Genomic DNA, 18,824 nt, shown 5'->3' on the forward strand with positions numbered 1-18,824 from the left:
TGTTTCCTGGGAGTAATTGTTTTAAACAAACTTTTAATTAATAGTAGAAGGGAAAATCCTGTAAAATTAATCTTACAGTTTAAAGATGAAAGAAGATGCTTAATGATGTGCAGTGGAATGCAGGTTTCTGAATTTTGGACACACATCACACATTTTCTCATGCAGCTGAAGATGTGAAGATTAAGCAGTGGTTTAATTCTTCTTAAAGTAAGGCAAGGGATTGGTGTTCCTGTTTTATTTAAAACATGTTCCAACAACAGAACATGCAAAAGAGAAAAACTGTTGCAAACTTTCAGAACAAGTTGAACATATATGGATGACCAGAATAGACTGTGGGAGCTTGTCTACATAGGAAGTCTAATATGGTCATCACTGTCTGTCATAAATGAACATAAATATTCTGTTATAGGCAAGTAGAGCTGATAAAGTATTTTTGTCCTGTTAGCTGTCAAAGCTGAATTTTTTTCCAGATTAAATTCTGAAGGTTTTTAGGAAAAAAACAGGTTAACAGAACTGTAACCAGACTTGGAGCTGAGTTTTTGATCTCACTGATTATAGTTGAAAATATACTTTCCACAAATTGCTCTCATTACTACAAAAGACATTATTTCTTCTGTTCTTCAGCACACAAAAGGACAATAGGTTTCATCAACTGTTACAGTGATTGTTCCATTACCAGTGAAATCATGACAGGGTTTGGTACTGTCTTCTGTTGTACTTCTCAGACCTGACTCTATATGTGAGCAAGTTAGTGTTTCCACACAGAAATGTAAATCTCACATTGAATGCTGATAGCAAGAGTTACTGAACATCCCAATGTCTGCTGGGTGAAGGCTGAGGGCACATAGCCCCACACTTGTAGTAGCTCACTGATGACATTTTGGGTGTCTAAATGAAACCATTGCTTGGACTAGCATGGGAAGGATGAAATTAAAATGATCTGTAAGGTGATGCTTAATGAGAAATAAATAATTGCATACTCTTAGCCTGTTCCAGTAATAAAATGTATTTTTGTAAATACAAAGGACTAGTGACACTGTAGACTCATAGAATCAACTAGGTTGGAAGAGACCTCAAAGATCTCTGAGTCCAACCCTACCATGGTTACTAGACCATGGCACTAAGTGCCACATCCAGTCTCATCTTCAAAACCTCCAGGGATGGTGAATCCACCACCTCCCTGGGCAGCCCATTCCAATGCCTGATTACTCTTTCCATAAAAAATTTCGTCCTAATATCTAACCTAAACCTCCCCTGGCAGAGCCTGAGTCTGTGCCCTCTTGTCCTACTGCTGGTTGCCTGGGACAAGAGACCAACCCCCACCTGACTCCAACCTCCTTTCAGGGAGTTGTAGAGGGTGATAAGGTCTCCCCTGAGACTTCTCCAGGCTAAACAACCCCAGCTCCCTCAGCCTCTCCTCATAGCACTTGTGCTTGAGTCCCTTCATCAGCCTCGTTGCTCTTCTCTGGACCTGCTCCAGCACTTCAATATCCTTCCTGAACTAAGGGGCCCAGAACTGCACACAGCATTCAAGGTGTGGCATCACCTGCACTGAGTACAGGGGCAGAATCACCTCCCTGGTCCTGTTGACCACTCTGTTCCTGATCCAGGCCAGGATGCCATTGGCCTTCTTGGCTGCTAGTAAAAAGCAGTGTTATTTGTATTTGTATTTGACTTTGCAATTCCTTCTTCTGCAAGTTGAATATTTTTGTAGAGTTCTTGTTTGAAGCTGATTTATCATGTAGTCTTCCATCCCATATGGCTATAATTTTACTGTATGTAATATCTATATGCAGGTCCAAAACCAAGTACCCAAATCACACATAACATTTTGTGATTGGCAGTACAAACATCCATAGCTGGATTTCATACTCTGTGAACCAAGTTCAGAAAGACTTTTTTGAGATGTAATATTTGGTACCAGAAATCATGGATTTGTTGTCATACAGTAAAATTTTACAAAACATACGGCATGGGTAAACTTTGTATTTCATCAAGTCAGTGGAAAACTCTAATTGCTATCAGTAGGAACTGAGCCAGCACTGAGCTTTGAAAATTCCTCACTTAAAATTCTTTTTGATGGGGATAGGGGAAGCTAGCTGTAGTGCTGTGCAAAATTTACTAAGAGGGTTTGTATGTGTAAGCTGCTGCTTTAATTACTTTATTGAAGATCTGATTACAGAGATACATAGGACCACTAGGACTGAAGCTAGAAAGACATAGACTGAACTCACACTTGGAAAAGCAGATCACCACAACAGCACATGAGGGCACATTAAAAACAAGCAGGAAAAACTATTTCATCATGTTTTATTTCCCCTTGCTTCAATTCTCCACCATTAATACTGAGAACGTTTTGATTCCAATGCATTCAGGGAAGAAACTGGTGGTATCTCTGCTGCCTACATGTCCCTTTACCTGGTACAGCAAAGACTTGATAATCTCTCCCACTGTTTCCAAGCATGCAGTCAGAAGTCCTTAATAGCAGAAGGTCATTATGAGCATGTCCTAGAAGGGCTTGGGCCAGTGCAGTGCACAGCAATAAATGTCTACTCTTTAATTTGCTTTCATGTACTTCCTTTTCCTTATTTATCACATTCCTCTCAACCAATCAAAAAAGACCAGGTTTCCAGCACTAAAGAAATAATATGCAAGCTTTTCTGCAGTATTCAATATTTTGATACTTCCATTTGCGTGGCCACTAATTACCATCAGGCATCTTATTCAGACCAGGCATGTTTCCTGCAATATCTAAGGGGAATATCTTGATATTCATGACAAGTAACACACAATAACAAGAACAGCAGACTGTAAAATCTGATAGCAAGCACAAACTTTTTGGGTGGAGCCTCAATGTCAGTGTTATTTGGAAACTATTGCCTTGGCAAGCAGGTCTTTATAAATATTTAAATATTTATGTAAAAAGCACTGAAAAAATAAGATTCATTCCTCTTCTGTCTTTTTTGTTGTTGTTGTTGTGTTTTGTTTTTGTTGTTTTTTTGTTTGTGGGGGTTATTTGTGTTTTGGGGGGGTTGGTTTGGGTTTTTTTGAGGGTTTTTTTGGATCTTTTTGGTTTCTTGTTTGTTTGTTTGGTTTGGTTTGTTTTGTTGGGTTTTTTGGGGTTTTTCTATTTTTGTTCCCAGCTCCTTGCGGTCAAAATGAAACCAGAGAAGATGGCAAAATAGTCCAGCTACCTCCCTGCAAGACAGGAGCATGGATCGTTCCTGCCATCATGGCCTGTTATCTCTTGGTAGCAAACATCCTTTTGGTGAACCTCCTTATTGCTGTTTTCAAGTGAGTGACACACTGCAAAGTATGGACTTGGGGAGATGCACATTGCTCTAAGGCTGTTGAGCTGAAGGCTTGGGCTGAGACACATTTTCAGAAGATGTGAGAGTGAAAAGATGTGAGAGTGAGAGGGAAATAGACAGTAGCTTGTCTCCAGGGTGTGAAGGAAATGCCAAGTTCATCACATTGTGCTCTTTTCCAAGGGCAGACACCTGATGGGAATCAGGGCAAATAAGCCAAAAAACTGTAAAGTTCAGTTATGGCATCATTCACTCATGATATGGAAAACAAGAATAAAAATACTTCCCCATCTTGATGGGTTGCTGTAAGTCTCAGTGGTTGTACAGAGTAGACATACACAGTAGTAAGATTCTGTGGAAAGGCTGATTGTGCTTTGCTGAAACACAAACCTAATATTTTGTTCTGTTTCCTGTTTTTGTGACAAGGAAACATTTGGCAATATTAGTAAAATGTATCTAGATGTCATATCACCTTAGTCAAAAGTACCCCAAACCATTTCAATCTGATGTTATTTTCTTCTTCTTGCCTTGTAGCAATACATTTTTTGAAGTCAAATCTATATCCAACCAAGTATGGAAGTTTCAAAGATACCAGCTAATCATGACATTCCACGAAAGACCTGTTCTCCCACCACCTTTGATAATTTTCAGCCATATGACAATGATATTCCAACACCTCTGCTGCAGATGGCGGAAACATGAAAGTGACCCAGATGAGAGAGACTATGGATTAAGTAAGCCTTACGCAATTCACAAAGTGGACTTTCCAATGCCCTTGGTAATGTCTAGTGTTTGATGTGAACGAAATTGAAGTCCAACACCGTGATAACCTTTCCAGCAAAAGAACAACTTTTAACTGCAAAAATCTTACTTGAACCAGTTCGTTTTGCCTGTATTGCCAAACCCTTCATTCTCTCTGGAGCATTAACAAGGCTATGTTTTTCTGGAATTTCTGGGGGGTTGTTCCCCGCTTCGTTCCTTCAATGCAAAGCAGTTTGTTTTGCTGTTATTAGAGTCTGTTATTGCTGGAATTATTCTTACAGTCCATGACACTTCCAGATCTCAGTTATATTTGTGAAAATACAGAGACCATCCCTACTTTTCCAGCAAGCAGCACATCCTTCTCCCCAGCACACTTTTTGCCTAGATAACCTGAGAGATGGTGAAAAGCAGTTATTTTGTGTACACATGGTCTCTCCTTGACACTGACAAACTGGAGGAGTAGTTCCTCCACATGCTTTATTATGAACTCCCATAACCATGATGGAAAACACTTCCTCTCCTCTTATCTATCTTATTCTTCAAAGGAGATCTCCACCTCCCACAGTGTACATGCCAGGGGCCCAGAGCTATGGGATGCACATCTCTTGCCAGCATAAGCCCATGCCACAGGCCACCTCTCTGTGAGGAGGAAGCAGGAGCCATGTGTATCACTGGAGTTACAAGTGCAACCAGACTTCTCTCCTCCCACTCCCATCACACTGCTACCTGCAGATATCTGTTCTTGCCATATCAAACAGACTTCCTGTACCCTCAGACTCCTTTCCTAGTAGTCTGCTAATCTCATTGTATTTATATTAGGTTACAGGTGGGCTTTGGATTCCACCATCTCTCTAGGACCTGACCAGCAGCTGTGTTTAGATCTCATGCAATCAAAATATATTCATATTTGCTGAGCATTTGCCTGCTTAAGTGTTTCTATCTCCAGAATCATATATAACTGCAGCCACTAATTTGATAATTAGCATCATCTATCTGCTTTCATATCAAAATGCCACATAAATTTGAAGCCTGCTTTTGAGTCAGTCCATGAATTTCATGATAAGAAGAATGTAGTTAATTTCACATCTTAATATTTACCACATTCACATTTCTGTATTGTTTCCGCAGAACTTTTCATAACTGAGGATGAATTGAAAAAGGTTCATGATTTTGAAGAGCAGTGCATAGAAGAATATTTCAGAGAAAAGGATGACAGATTCAATTCCTCCAATGATGAAAGAATCCGTGTCACTTCAGAAAGGTGCACTTTTTTTGTTTGTTCTCATAAGCTGATCTGGAAATGTGTTGCCATTCTCACTCTTCCTTTCTTTTGCTTGCAAAAGGAAACATTTTAGGTACTTTAGTCTTAACTAAAAAGTAGAGTGATAAAAGGTAGTGAATTTAAATATTTGGTTTTGGTTTTGGTTTTTCTGTTAAAGCAAATGTGTTCCAGGTTGGATGGGACTCTGAGGAACCTGGTCTGGTGGAAGGTGTCCTTGCTCACGGCAGAAGGGTTGGAACTAAATGATCTTTAAGTTTCATTCCAACCCGAACCGTTCTATGATAAATTTTGAAAAAGTGAATCTTTTAACCACCTGTATTAGAATATAACTGATATAGTGAGAGATATCAATTATTCTTGCATTTCAGTTCTTAAGGCAGAACTTTAGGGCAGTGGTTAGAACACAAATGGAGAGTAACTGAGAGCTCCTCAATGAAAATTGTGGCTTTAACACTCACCTGCTAGCCATTCAGGTGAGGAGCAAGCCTTGTTTCAGGATGACCTTTCTAGGTAAGCTAGTTTCATGGACACCAACAGCAATCTTGACATGGATTTTAAGTGGAATGAGACATTTCACCTACAGTAATGCACAGGGGACAAAGGCAACACTTTAAGTTAGTGGCATTTGCCAGTCTTAAAATTCATCAGTCCTAAAAGTTCCTAAGTCTGTTGATCTGCTGTGATGCTTACATGCCTTCATAGGATACTGCTGAGCTCACATTCTGAGGACAGAGTTTATGTTTGATTCATAGCACTGCTGCCAGTAAATATTTTAGGGCAATGTCCTGTCAGATATTTGTAACATTTCCACACCACTGAATAGTCCACTAGCTGAAATCTCCACTTTAATTTGAATAACACAGGTCATGTGACTTGTCATTTTCATCAGTTACACAGATACTACACTCTTCTCCTTATACATAATCTTCTAGCACTGCCCCTGATTCAGCTATGCCTAAACTATGTTTTTTTGTAGGCAAGGAAACATGCTGTTAATTTGGTTTTGAAATAAATCTATCCCAGAACAGGATTGGCAGATATAATATCCTTTAATCATCTTCATTACTGAAAACCAAAGCAATCCTACAGCACATATTTTAGAAAAGGAGATTAGAAAAGAGGTTGGTAAGGCATGGAATGGCTTCCTTATAAAGGATGGCCAATTAATCCAGCTTTACTGGGTCTGGAAGAGACAAACGAGGGATGAAAATATAGAGGTCTATAAAATTATGAGAGCAAGAAGACCATGAGTAGAAATCAATTATTTGCTGTCACTCCCAGCACAAGGTATAGAGAAGCAACAGAATAATTTAGTATGATCCCAGGTTCAAAATAAACAAAATCATGTGATTTTTTTCATGCAGTAAGTAGTGGAAAAGAACAAATTCTTGAAGGCTAATGAGGTCTAAAAGAAGCTGATGGTATCAGCTCAAAGTCTACATGCATTCAAACAGTGACTAGACCAGCTTATGGAAGAGAAATCCAATAAGGAGTGCTAGATGCATAGAGATCATATTGAGCCCATAAAGTTCCTGAGCAGAAAATATTTAGAGACTGGTGGGAGGAAGAATTACATATACTTCAAAGTAAGATAATGGGCTAAATTGGTCTGTTGTCCAACTGAGTACCTTTTTTTCTCGTGTTCTGATAGTCCAGTGGACACAGAACTGACCTGAAAATCATAGATGCAGGTTCAGATCTCTAGGCATAGCATTCCTTCTGGCGGCCAAGGAAGGAAGAGACATGTAACTCTGTAAATAAGAAGTAATCCATCTGGGTCCTCTCCTACATCATGTGAGTGCCCTAAGTCATTGAAAATTAATACATAGCAGTCTGCCTTTGCACTCTGTTCTGGCCCTGTTTTATAGGAAAAGAGCCCTTATCTCTAGTTAAATGCAAGGCTTAAAGCACCTTGTTCCAGAGTATGAATCCTAAATGAAGACAAGCACCTGAGCCCCAGAGAGAAATAGTTCTTTAAAAAATCCATTTACCTTAACCAATAGTGTGATGTGGAAACTTGTGTCCCAGTTCTGTAAGAGAGGTACAGGGAGCAGCCCCATGAGGTACAGAGTTCACTCCCAGACACAAGCACACTACTAGGACTTGAAGCAATTAAATACCAGCTGAATGCAATTCTTATCTCATATTAGCTTCGACGAATACTTTTAAGATGTTTGAAGAATCAGGGCTATCTACATATCTTACATAACACACACTTTAAAAGCTGAATACCTGGGTCTGTTATTTTGCCTGCAGTTATAGCCAGGGATGTATCAATTGAAGTGCTCTTGACCTAAAACACTAAACTTATTTTTTCTAACCTGTGGAACATTCAAATACTTTATAGTTTCTGTATAGAGTTATCTTTGCACAAGTAACAAGATGTAGAGCAAACAAAACAGAGAAGATGCAAGACTACAGTTTCTCTTCCAACATCCAGCAATTATCCTGTGAAAGTGGACCAAGTATAATACCTATCTTGTAGACATGAGATAGCAGTTTAATCATCTGTCAGATTGGCTCAGCTTTACATGATGTAAAATTGAACCAGAAAACCCTGCAAATGTGAACAAAGTTCCCCCTAAAGACCTTCCATTTGCAGGAAGCTGAGCATGCCATTAGACTCAAGGAGAAGGAAGGGCTGGGAGAAGTTTTGTGTGACATACCCACACCTGGACCACTCCCTGCCTTCTCTCTCCTCTACACATCTCTGATAATGCTCATCCCTTGCATGAGGATGGATTTATCAGAGTGCACCAGGTCCTGCTAAGAGTTAAAATACCTTTACCACAGGTACAAAGCTCAGTATACCTGGAAGAGGGAATAGGGGGCTAGAACTGGAAAGGAAATGAGAGATGGGAACAGTCTTGCTTTGAGTGTAGGTGTGTCCCAGAGGCAGGTTAGAAGCTCAGGAAAACAAAGCAAGAGATCCTGTTTCTTGATGCATTGACCTGGGAGTAAATGAATGATTTTAGCTATGCAGTTAGTGGCTATGCTGGGGCAGGACCACAGCCTCTTGTCTGACTTACGTACAATAAGCTGCTTTTTATGCTCCCATTTTGGAATAGTCCACCCTGGCATCCTGTGGGGCTCATCTCAGTTCAGGGGGATCACTTTACTTCTCTTGTAACAAGGGACACCACAGATGTGCCCAGATTTGATGTCACCACACAGAATTTCTGCTTTACCTCCTTTTCGCGTTCAGAAATTAAAAGCATAAAACATTAGATGTTCGTCTTTCCCTGACCCCTAACTTAAAGGAGTAGCCCACTAGCTAGGATCTCACACAGGCCCATGGAAGTAGCATCAAGTTAGCGATACACATCAGAGGAAGTGATTGTCTAAGTGGAAAAATACAAAGCAGTATGCCCTTGAATGCATTTATCAAGGCAGGCAAATCTTGGTGAATCTCCTGGAGATCTGTGAGGAAAGCAGAGCTGGACAAATTCACTTCATTGCAGCAGAAGAAACCTTTCCTGGAGAGTCTTCCTTTCTATTCACTGTATCACATCTTGACCAGCACAGAGTGATGCATAACATGATAAAAGACAGCACTATTTTTCTTGATCTGGCATGAAGCCACTGAAACAATCTCTTTAGTAAGCATTTTTCCATGTGGACAGGCCTCAACTCTTTCAAAACCCCATGCAAAACCTCTTGTTGATTTCAAAAGGAGCAGGGTCACATCATAACAGTATTTTAAAAGCAGATAAGCTGGTCAGAGTAGATACAATTACATCATCTTTGGTACTCTGTGGTATCCATTAGTACAACAGTTTATAGTCCGCAGTGCAATTACATTTACAAGATTTGTGTGGAGGAAGGCATAGCTCTATTACTTGATTTCAGAGCTGGCAGGCTGAAGTGCACAGAAATAGCTTATAGATTTGTGTTGGTAAAAGGGACTGAGCCTACCAGATCCACCCACACCTGCACAATCACAGCAGGAAAGGTCTGTGAAGCTGGTGACACTTCTTTGCAGTCATAAAGAGTTAACCAGTTTGAGGCTCCAGTGGGAACACTGCCAGGACAATGAGCTTCATTAGCCTGCAGAAACCACTGCACTTGGGAAAACTGGCTGGCCGCTTGCAGCAAGAATGCTTTACCAAAAGATGTCAGACAAAGTACCAATACCATATTACAGGCTTGGAAACTGCTGTCTATGTTTTATTTCAATGAAACCATTCCACAGTCACCTATCACAAGCTTGGTTGTATCCCTGTAAGTGACTTTCAGTGTTTACAGTCTTTGTGGCAGCTGAAAAGGATTTCAAGAGTATAAATGATGCCTTAAAATGGACATAGGTTCACAAAGGGACTTGTGAATCAATTAAGAGGTCTACTTCTGAAAAGAGTGCATTACTCCTATTAAATAATTATTTTAATTAAATTATCGATGAACTGATGTGCAAAGTTTAAAAATAAATAAACCAAAATTAGTCCCAGCAAAAGTCATCATCTCCCAAACCAAAATGAAAAAGGCTTGTCACAGGTAATATAAAATCTTTGCCAGGTTCTGGGTTCTGACTTCTTTTTTTTTTACTTTTTACTGAATATTGTCCTCATCTAGTCCATGGGTGTTTCATCATTAGAAATTTTTGAGCTTCAGCAGCACATCTCAATGCATGTTTTCATGTAGCCTCCTCTTGTTCTGTTCACATTATGTTAGGGTGGCTTGGCACCTTATAACATGTTGAATAAATCTTGGTGTAAGGAAAAGCACAGGCTCAAAGGGAGGCATCATACGTGGGAATTGTGAGATTTGCTAAAAGGTTTATTCTCTCTCCTGAATACACATGGAGAAGAAAATCTAAGGCAAAACTTGAACAGTCTAATTTTGAAAATAGTGGTTTCATTCAGAACTCTTCCTGAAGGAAATACAGGTCTAGGTGTCTTTTCACCAAGTGCAAAATCCCCTAAGAATATGAAAAAATAGAAAAATTCTCTTATTAAAATATTTTAAGGACCAGGTTATGCCTGTATTTCTCCAGAACATATCCTCGTATGTCCACAGGGTTTAGCTGATGTGATTTTATCATATTTTCAGTAGGTTTACTCCCAGAGCTTGGTGCTGTTCTATGCAATGAATGATTGCAGAACTGAACATCAGATTAATTCAAGAGAATATCACTAAAAGAAGAAATATTTGTTTAAAATTCTGGGAGTGGCCATATGTGATATATATAAGAAAGCGTGATTAAATTCAGCTGATAGCTTTGGGTTTGGAGGAGATCATCTCTCAAGCTTTCTTTTTCTGAATAAAATTATATAGTCAGGGCTCATCCAGTGTAAACACGTATGAATTTCTCAGTTATCTATGCACATCTCTGGTTACCCCTGGTTTCTGAACTGAGTCTGCACTATCCTTATCTTGTTAAGTTTCTATATAAATTTCCACTACTATCGATGCAGTCGCATCTGTGATCACTTCCATAGCAACCAACAGACCACATAATTCAAAAGTCCCTCCTCATCTTTTCCACCAGTACCACCATGCTTACACTCTGTGCCTCTGTCAGTAGTTAATAGATCATATTCAGTGAGGACACGAGGTTCCTTATGTCTGACAGCCCTAAAATTGTGATATTTTATCTGTTCATTATCTTGGAGCAGTTGTTATAGAATCTGAGTGTGGTGTGGTGGACTCAATTATAAGCTGATAAATATTTCAAAAGTATAATTGTTTTTATAAAAGTTCAGAAATGTAATAACATGGGGGGAAATTCAACTGCTTCCCATATAAACTGCTTTCACTATGGAATTATATCATGTGCTTGCAATAACATTAATCTGTTTTGTTGGAGAAGTTGGTAGACCCAGAAACAGACCAGTGCTTAAATGATGATGAGTAGAATGAGATTCCTTGAAGCAGCCAGTTCATTTCTTAGCCATAATTACTCAATCATTCATCTATTGAAGTCTGATGATAGCAATACAATTACTGCTGCACATTTGATTTGCTCTGCTTGTGCTTTCAAAATTCACAAAAAAGTCCATGGAATGGACAGCAAGTAGGGAGCCCATTCCTTGTGACTGATGCCTGTCCTCTCTTATGCAGGCAGATTGCTGTTGCTCATTACTACAAGGTAGTCAGACCTTGCCTGTAGATATTCCAAGCATTAGTTAACAAGGCATTAATCGTGGTCAATATTCATTCACTGCTAAAATCTGGTTTCCTTCTGAGCAAGTAAGAGTGGTTATGGTGTTGTCAGTTCCAGATTACTTGTCCTGCTGGAAAATTAACTAGCAGTAGTAGAAGATGATGTTTGCCTCATCAAAAATCCTGGCAACAATTTGTATGCCTATTAACAGACAGTGTGCCTATTAACATTTGAGTACAAATTGCACTAACAGGCAGAGAGTAAGAGATTTGTGAAAAGTGTGGAAATCATGCCATTTGGTATTTTTTGCTTCTCTGTTCATTTTCCAGTGTCTACAGCAATGGGGAAAACCAGAATTGTAACTTATCAGACAAAGATAACTAGATAAATCTGTTGCTTTTAATACTGCTTTGGCAGATAGTGAAAGTCCCTGGTTTGCCATAGGGACTACAACCAGAGGAAATAATTATGAGAATAAATTTCATATGTGCTCCAGGAAATTTCGTTGTCTAAAATTATGGGACTCCATATAAATCCTTCAGTATAGACATTTTAGAAGCTAGAAAATTGAAATGGTTGAAAGCCATAATTTCAATCCCTAAACTATTAACACAGACTATCCATAACACAAGCACAATAATGGAGCAATCTGAGTGTGTGTAACCTCTTGTGGGCTGTATATGGCTTGATCGGTGTTCTCCTCCTTGCAGTTTTAATGCACACTTAACTTGATATTATCTATATTCAATAAAATAGCTGATGCATTTTTTTGTAAATCTGACCTAAAACTTAATCAGAGAACAAAGAAACTGTCTCCTTAGGTCCACATAACGCTAGCTGGAGTAAATCTGGGCCAAACATCAGAAAAACAATTGAATGTTACCCACCTTCTACGGCATATCACCCTCTTTTCTTACTTTGTTTAGTTCTGCAGGTCATTTAGAACTGCAGTGGTCCTGCCTGTGGCGCGACTGGGGACAGTGCCATGTGGCATGTGCTCTGAGCATTATTCACTCTTACCTACATAATTGGAAGTGTTGGCAGCAGAAAACTAGTAGCTCATAGTAACATTTTTGTAACAAGTCCTGTGCCTGGGATGAGGCACACCTAAACCCCCTCGATCTTATGCAGCAGATGCCCCTGGTTTAACTACTGGAGCAGTTTCCTGAGTGGGTAGAATTTGTTTGTGAAACCTCTTTTAGCAGGGTTTTGGAGCAGATAAGGTGGTGTAGATTGCCTTTGGATTTTGACACCTATTTGTTCCCAACTGCTTTGGTGACCTGTTAGCTGAACATCACCACTTTGTAGAAATTAACCCGTTTAACTCCTCCCTGTTTTAAGGGTAGAGAATATGGCCATGCGACTGGAAGAAGTAAATGAGCGAGAGCACTGCATGAAGGCCTCTCTGCAGACTGTTGACATCAGGCTTGCTCAGCTGGAAGATATGATGGGACGAATGGTTACTGCCTTAGAAAAAATGGCAGGCATAGAGAGATGTGAGACAACCAAGATACGATCCAGGACCTCATCTGACTGCACTGATGCAGCCTACATTGTGAGACAGAGTAGCTTCAACAGTCAGGAAGGAAACACTTACAAGCTTCAAGAGAGCATAGATCCCACAGGAGAGGAGTCCATGTCCCCAACATCTCCTACGACTGCACCCCGCATGCGAAGCCACTCTTTCTATGCAACAAATATGAAGGACAAGTGTGGGTTGGAAAAGTTAGAAAGCATTTTTAAGGAAAGATCTCCAAGCCTGCATCGGGCGATCAGTTCCCACTCAATAACAAAAGAAGGAAAGATTCCGTTAGCCCCTACCAGCACTTTGTCAATCGCCCCAGATTCCAGAAGACCTTCATCTTGTATAGACATCTATGTTTCTGCCATGGATGAGATGCATTCTGACACAGAACCTCTTGAAAGCTCCATAAATATTCTTGGTCCTGGAGATACATCTCTGCAGGCTCACATAGCCTCTTCCCTTTTAGCTAGTAGTGCATATATTAGCAGTACACCTGGCGAAAAAATTTCTGGCAGGAGTATTGATTATGAGGAAACCTCTGGAATAGATACAAGAGCCTTTTCGTCAGACTATTCACAAATCACAGATTGCCAAATCCCCTGGGATTCAGACCCTCCTTTGTATCACACTTTAGAACGATCTAAAAGCAGTCGTTACCTGGCTACAACTCCATTTATTCTGGAGGAAACACCAATTGTGAAATCTCACAGCTTTATGTTCTCTCCATCTCGAAGTTACTTCAGCAGCATTGGTGTCCCAGTCAAGACAGCAGAGTACACAAGTATTACAGATTGCATAGACACCAGGTGTGTAAGCGCTCCCCAGGCCATTGCAGAGAGGGCCAGTTTCCCTGGAAGTCTTGGGGTCAAAGTGGAAGACTTGGGATGCTGCCACCCAGAGAGAGAAGCTGAACTGAGCCACCCAAGCTCTGATCATGAGGATATTGAGGCCAAAGACAAGAAGGGGATCCCCTTATCTCCTCAAGACAGCAATACTACAAGAACTCTGCCCAACAGCATCCCACTTCCAAAAATAGAGCGAGCCAACAGCTACTCTGCAGAGGAGTCCAACATGTTGTATGCACCGCACACACGGAAAAGCTACTCTATCAGTGACAAACTTGACAGACAGCGAAATGCAACAGGCCTGCGGAACCCCTTTGAGAGGACTAAGTCCTCAAGGCCAGAGAGCAGAGGGGACAACCTGTCCATGAGGAGACTGTCAAGAACAGGAGCCTTCTGCAGCTTTGAAAGCAAGCACAGCTAGGCCCAGACAAAGCTCACCAGCAATCAGCAGGTCATCAGCTCTCCAGACAATTTTTCTTAGCAGAATTAATTAAAAAGCCTCATCTCGCCCCGTGTCAACTCCAGTTGGCATTAGCCACCACTCAAGGGAGCACATTGTCAACTTCAGCATTGCCGACTGAGGTACTGCATCTAGACCAAGTTGACATTTGCACATAAGGAAAAAGGGAGGAAAGAAAGCTTTACAAAGACTTAAGTAAACAAGTGGAATAACAAGCCCCCTTTATGAAGTCAGAAGAAATAAATTAATAGGTTCAGGTATCTGCCTTTTATTAGAAGGCATCCTAAAATCTTTGACGATTATTCAAGTTTTTAAGATGCAGGAATTAACTGACAAAAAGAGATGTACAAATTAGGTGTTCTAAAATTTAATCACAACTTCTTTTTCATCTATTTCACCATTGTGATGACTGATGAAAAGCATTTGTTATTTCTGTAGGAACCGGCAGCAAACAACCCTCGTCTCCCAAGTCCCTTGCATCTCACACTTGTGGAAATGAAGAAAGATGAACATGATAACAACCATAATGTTCACTTATTCCTTTTGTATCAACTTCTAGTGCCACAAAAAGTTTATATTTTCAAGAGCAGAAAGGGAAATAAAATGCCTTTTGTACTGCAACTTGAATGGAAGAAGAATTTATGTTAAAATATCAGGTGATTTCCTGTATAAAGCAGGCATTCTAGATTCTAGCACAGCTGAGCAAGCTCAGGATGAATGTAATTAAGGGGAATAGTATATATTTATTTTTTTACCACATTTGTCATCAATATGTTATCTCACTCAATCAAAGGATGTGATGGAACTGTAAGAACAGGGTGATCAGAGCACAGTAATATTGTCAGGTTCTCATTATTCCGTTTAATTCTGTACACAAATTGGGGAGATTTTTCCACCACGCTGCTGCCAGATTCTTGCTGTTCCATTTGAGCTGCCGAATTTTCACATCATTCCCTCACCTAAAAATGCACTTCTTTTTTTTTCCCGTGTGGACATAGCTGTATTTGAACATTTCAAAGGATACAAGATTTATCAAGCAGTCTGAATCCAGATTCATGTAATTAGACTGAAGTTGCTTAAAGGAAAATGTTTTTGGCAGAGGACTGGAAAACACTAAAAGTTCTATATGCTTCTAAGGTAAGTTAAAGAACAAAAGTGAAACTGCAAGTGTCTGTAAACAGCAAAAGCCATTAGTTGTGACTAGGCTTCCACCATTCAGCAGCATATCACACAATGAGCATTTTTAGTAGGAGAAAGTATGTCTGCACATTAGGGCAGTTATGAGCTTTGGTCAAAGACAGTTGTAACTCCACTGACCCCACCCACATTCCAAGGGTCCACAAGGTCAACCAGAGTTTCAAACTTCTTGTGGTTTTCTCACCAAGTCCTAACCCTGGGAAACTCTGAGCACCGTCTGAGACCTATGTGTGAAAGGCAACAAATCCAGACAGAAAAATGTTCATCAGCCTCAAGGAAAGTGGCAAAGAAGATGGAAACACTTAGTTACCAAGTCACTGCGTTGGAAAGTCCAGGAAACAAAGAAATGCAACAAGGGGATGTTACGAACAATGTTTTTCATACTTCCTGCACCAATGCATTTCTTGCTTTCTTCTATTTGATCAAGCTTTCAATGAGCTAAACTCCATCAAGATACCGTGTTTATGCAATTGCCTTGCAGCCCATGTGCAGCGTTACAGTCACATGGCAGTACTGAGAAAGGTGAGAAGCCTTTCTGTGCATTATGAAGCATGCTTGTGCAGGCTGATAGTTGAACAATAGCAAAATGCCCAAGGGCAAAGGAACTTGTATTTCACAAAATGCTTCAAATGTGCCAACTTCTGTTAGCAGCCTTTTCTTAAGGCATCTCCAAATCTATCTATTCTTGGTGAGTAGAGGGGGATATTCTCACTTTGTTTCCTTTGTTACTTTTATGAATGTCTGCTAAAACTGTTGTGGACTCTTTCATCTTCACCATATTACTGACCTACTCTAGGGGAACTTCAGATTCATTAGAAATTCCTCAACAGCGCGTAGTGAATTAGTTCAAGGCATAGGGCTCTCCTCTGGGGTAGATTTCATTGCTTACTTTGTCAGGGTAAAGGAATTTGCCAAACCCAGAAGCTGTATAAATGTTTAGAATACAGCACCTTATTGATCTGGAGCACACATTCCAGGTAAAATGAAACAGGACACTTTATTTACCTCTTAAAATTTGCCATTATATATAAAGTGTAAATTCATATGTTAAAAGTGTGATTGCAAATGTCAGAACACTACGTTTCCTGAATGTTTCCCATTTATTCTACAAAGTGGTATCTATAATATATATTATGATGGATGTTAGATTATTTTATTTTCACATGGTTTTTACACATTGCATCAAACTGCTCCTTTTTGAATTTGATGGTAAAACACCTGCTCCTTGCAATGGGCCCAGACTTCCCATTCCCAATATTATGATGATTTAGTGAGAGCAGAAGTCTTACCATCCATCATCATGTAGCTATAGCATGTGCCATATAACATATTCTGTATCAAAAGATAGTTTATGAAATAAACACATATATATGTATCTCCCATATATAAACCAGTATAGTTGTGACATGTGGTCATATTAGTGAACGTTACAGGACAGTTTTAATATCACATTATATGGTCCTGTTTGTAAATCTGTAACATTCAATAAAATAGCACATGTTGCATCAAACATTATGTTCCACTATCCAATTATTAGCTTACATATGGAGGATGCATTTCTGGTCACAGTGTGTATGTACGTTTGGTATGTTTCGCACATTTCTTTGTATAGCTCCACTTAAATGTTTGTATGAGCTGATGTATAAACCTCTAATGAGCCACTGTGGGCTGTGACAGATGAGTTGTGATAGTGTGAAAGATGAATTGGCATGTTATGCAAAAGATTATAAGATAAATGAATTTTAATAATATTTTGAAACTCAACTGAGCTTAGCTGTTTGTTTACATGTGCTAGTTGACTGGGGAAGCAGTGTGCAGTATTTTTTAAATATTTTCCTATAGTAATCCATTCTGTTGTTTCCAGATCAAGTGATTCTATTCTATAGTTGGGGTATACACTTGTACTAGGTATTGTATTATAGCACATTATTCTTTCACAATAATAGTGTGATATGACTGAAGTAGTTTCTCTTTCTTACAGTCCAGTCTTTTTTTGTGTCAAAGAAAATGCATGCATTGTTCCATGAGTTTCTTTGGACTACTAGGAGACTTAACATTTTGCTATTGCCTGCCTGTAAAGATGAATCCAGTTAGAAATGAATTCCAGCTTTTGGATGTTTACATTATTTCCATTTCATTTGATCTTTCGCAAAGTAAGTGATTTTTTAATTATTTTTAAATGACAGTTGTATTTTATGAAATTTGAATACTCAACACAAAATGCGAACCTACAGCAGCACTCAGACATTTGGCTCTCTCTTTTTTTGGAAGATATAAGGTGCTACATTATTGTTCTTAGCACAAATGCCAGTTAACAAACGGCAGTGAGGGGATAATTTGAAACTATATTGAAACACCAAAACATCCATTCATCTACATAGGGAAACCCCTCTGGGTTCCAGACATAGATTGCTTTTTTTTTAATTTTCCATTTATAGATTTTTTTGGTAAAAAAAGAAAACAACAAAACTGATTTGTATCTTTTGTGGAATAGATAGTCTTTTGTCAGGGGATAAATATCTTAGCTAGGTGTATTTTTTGTATGAGAAGAAAATGATTTATTTCTTAGAAGCCGTCAGGGCATGGAAAATGCAACTACATGAATAATTGCTCAACAGAAAATGTGCTGATAGCAGCACACAGCCTTAGTTCAGTGACTGCAGTTGGCACCAACAAGTATCTGTCCTGAGAGCAGAAGTTATCAAAGGTGTTAGAGTGAGCCAGTGAAACAAAATGCTCTGTAAACTTATGGTGCAGAAACAAGCATAAATGTCTTGTTGTCTTGCTCAGGTTAAACACTTAAGAGCATATGATAGTCACCAGAAAAGAAAATGTGAGCTGATCATTCCTAGATTTCCCTCAGAATGCTTAAGTAGTTGTGATGTCTCTCCCCTGCTTAAAAATGATAATATATTTGCATTTTTGCACAAATATGCATAGTTGTTTCAACAAAGGCCACATTTTCAGTTGTGTTGAAAGATACAAGGTATAGATCACCTTATTCAAAAGAAATGAGCAGGGTTCCTAGCATGAATTTTTCCTTCAGCCACCTCATACATGTCCAAACTGGGACAAAATAAAGCATTGGTATTCTCTGCTTACCTAGTGAAACCCTTCATTACTATAGATGGTATTCACAGTCCTTGCCAGACATTGGCATAAAAGCAGTGGTATTGAATGCAGACAGACTTTGTTTGTGCACCCCAGTTAGAGTTACCCTTCTTTATAGCCAGTCATACAATGAACACTTTAGGTCATACAGGCTTCTCTTCTCCAAGATTGACTACAATTATGATCCTACTGCTTCTGGTGCAAATCTGCAGAAAATCCACTGATTTCAATGGT

General features: G+C 39.4%; 1 protein-coding gene across 1 annotated transcript in view; it reads left to right on the top strand.

The window, feature by feature from the left end:
- LOC103808265 (transient receptor potential cation channel subfamily M member 3-like) overlaps positions 1 to 14,243 on the top strand; it is a 34,361-nt gene extending 20,118 nt beyond the window's left edge. Inside the window, exons 6-9 of the mRNA XM_009081036.1 lie at positions 3,144 to 3,294; positions 3,843 to 4,042; positions 5,199 to 5,331; positions 12,794 to 14,243. Of these exons, the coding sequence (XP_009079284.1) occupies positions 3,144 to 3,294; positions 3,843 to 4,042; positions 5,199 to 5,331; positions 12,794 to 14,243 (1,934 nt within the window). The remainder of the gene's footprint in view (positions 1 to 3,143; positions 3,295 to 3,842; positions 4,043 to 5,198; positions 5,332 to 12,793) is intronic.
- The last annotated feature ends 4,581 nt before the right edge of the window (positions 14,244 to 18,824 follow it).

This window comes from Acanthisitta chloris, unplaced genomic scaffold (genome assembly GCF_000695815.1).
Source record: "Acanthisitta chloris isolate BGI_N310 unplaced genomic scaffold, ASM69581v1 scaffold43498, whole genome shotgun sequence".
In the NCBI taxonomy this organism is placed as follows: domain Eukaryota; kingdom Metazoa; phylum Chordata; class Aves; order Passeriformes; family Acanthisittidae; genus Acanthisitta; species Acanthisitta chloris.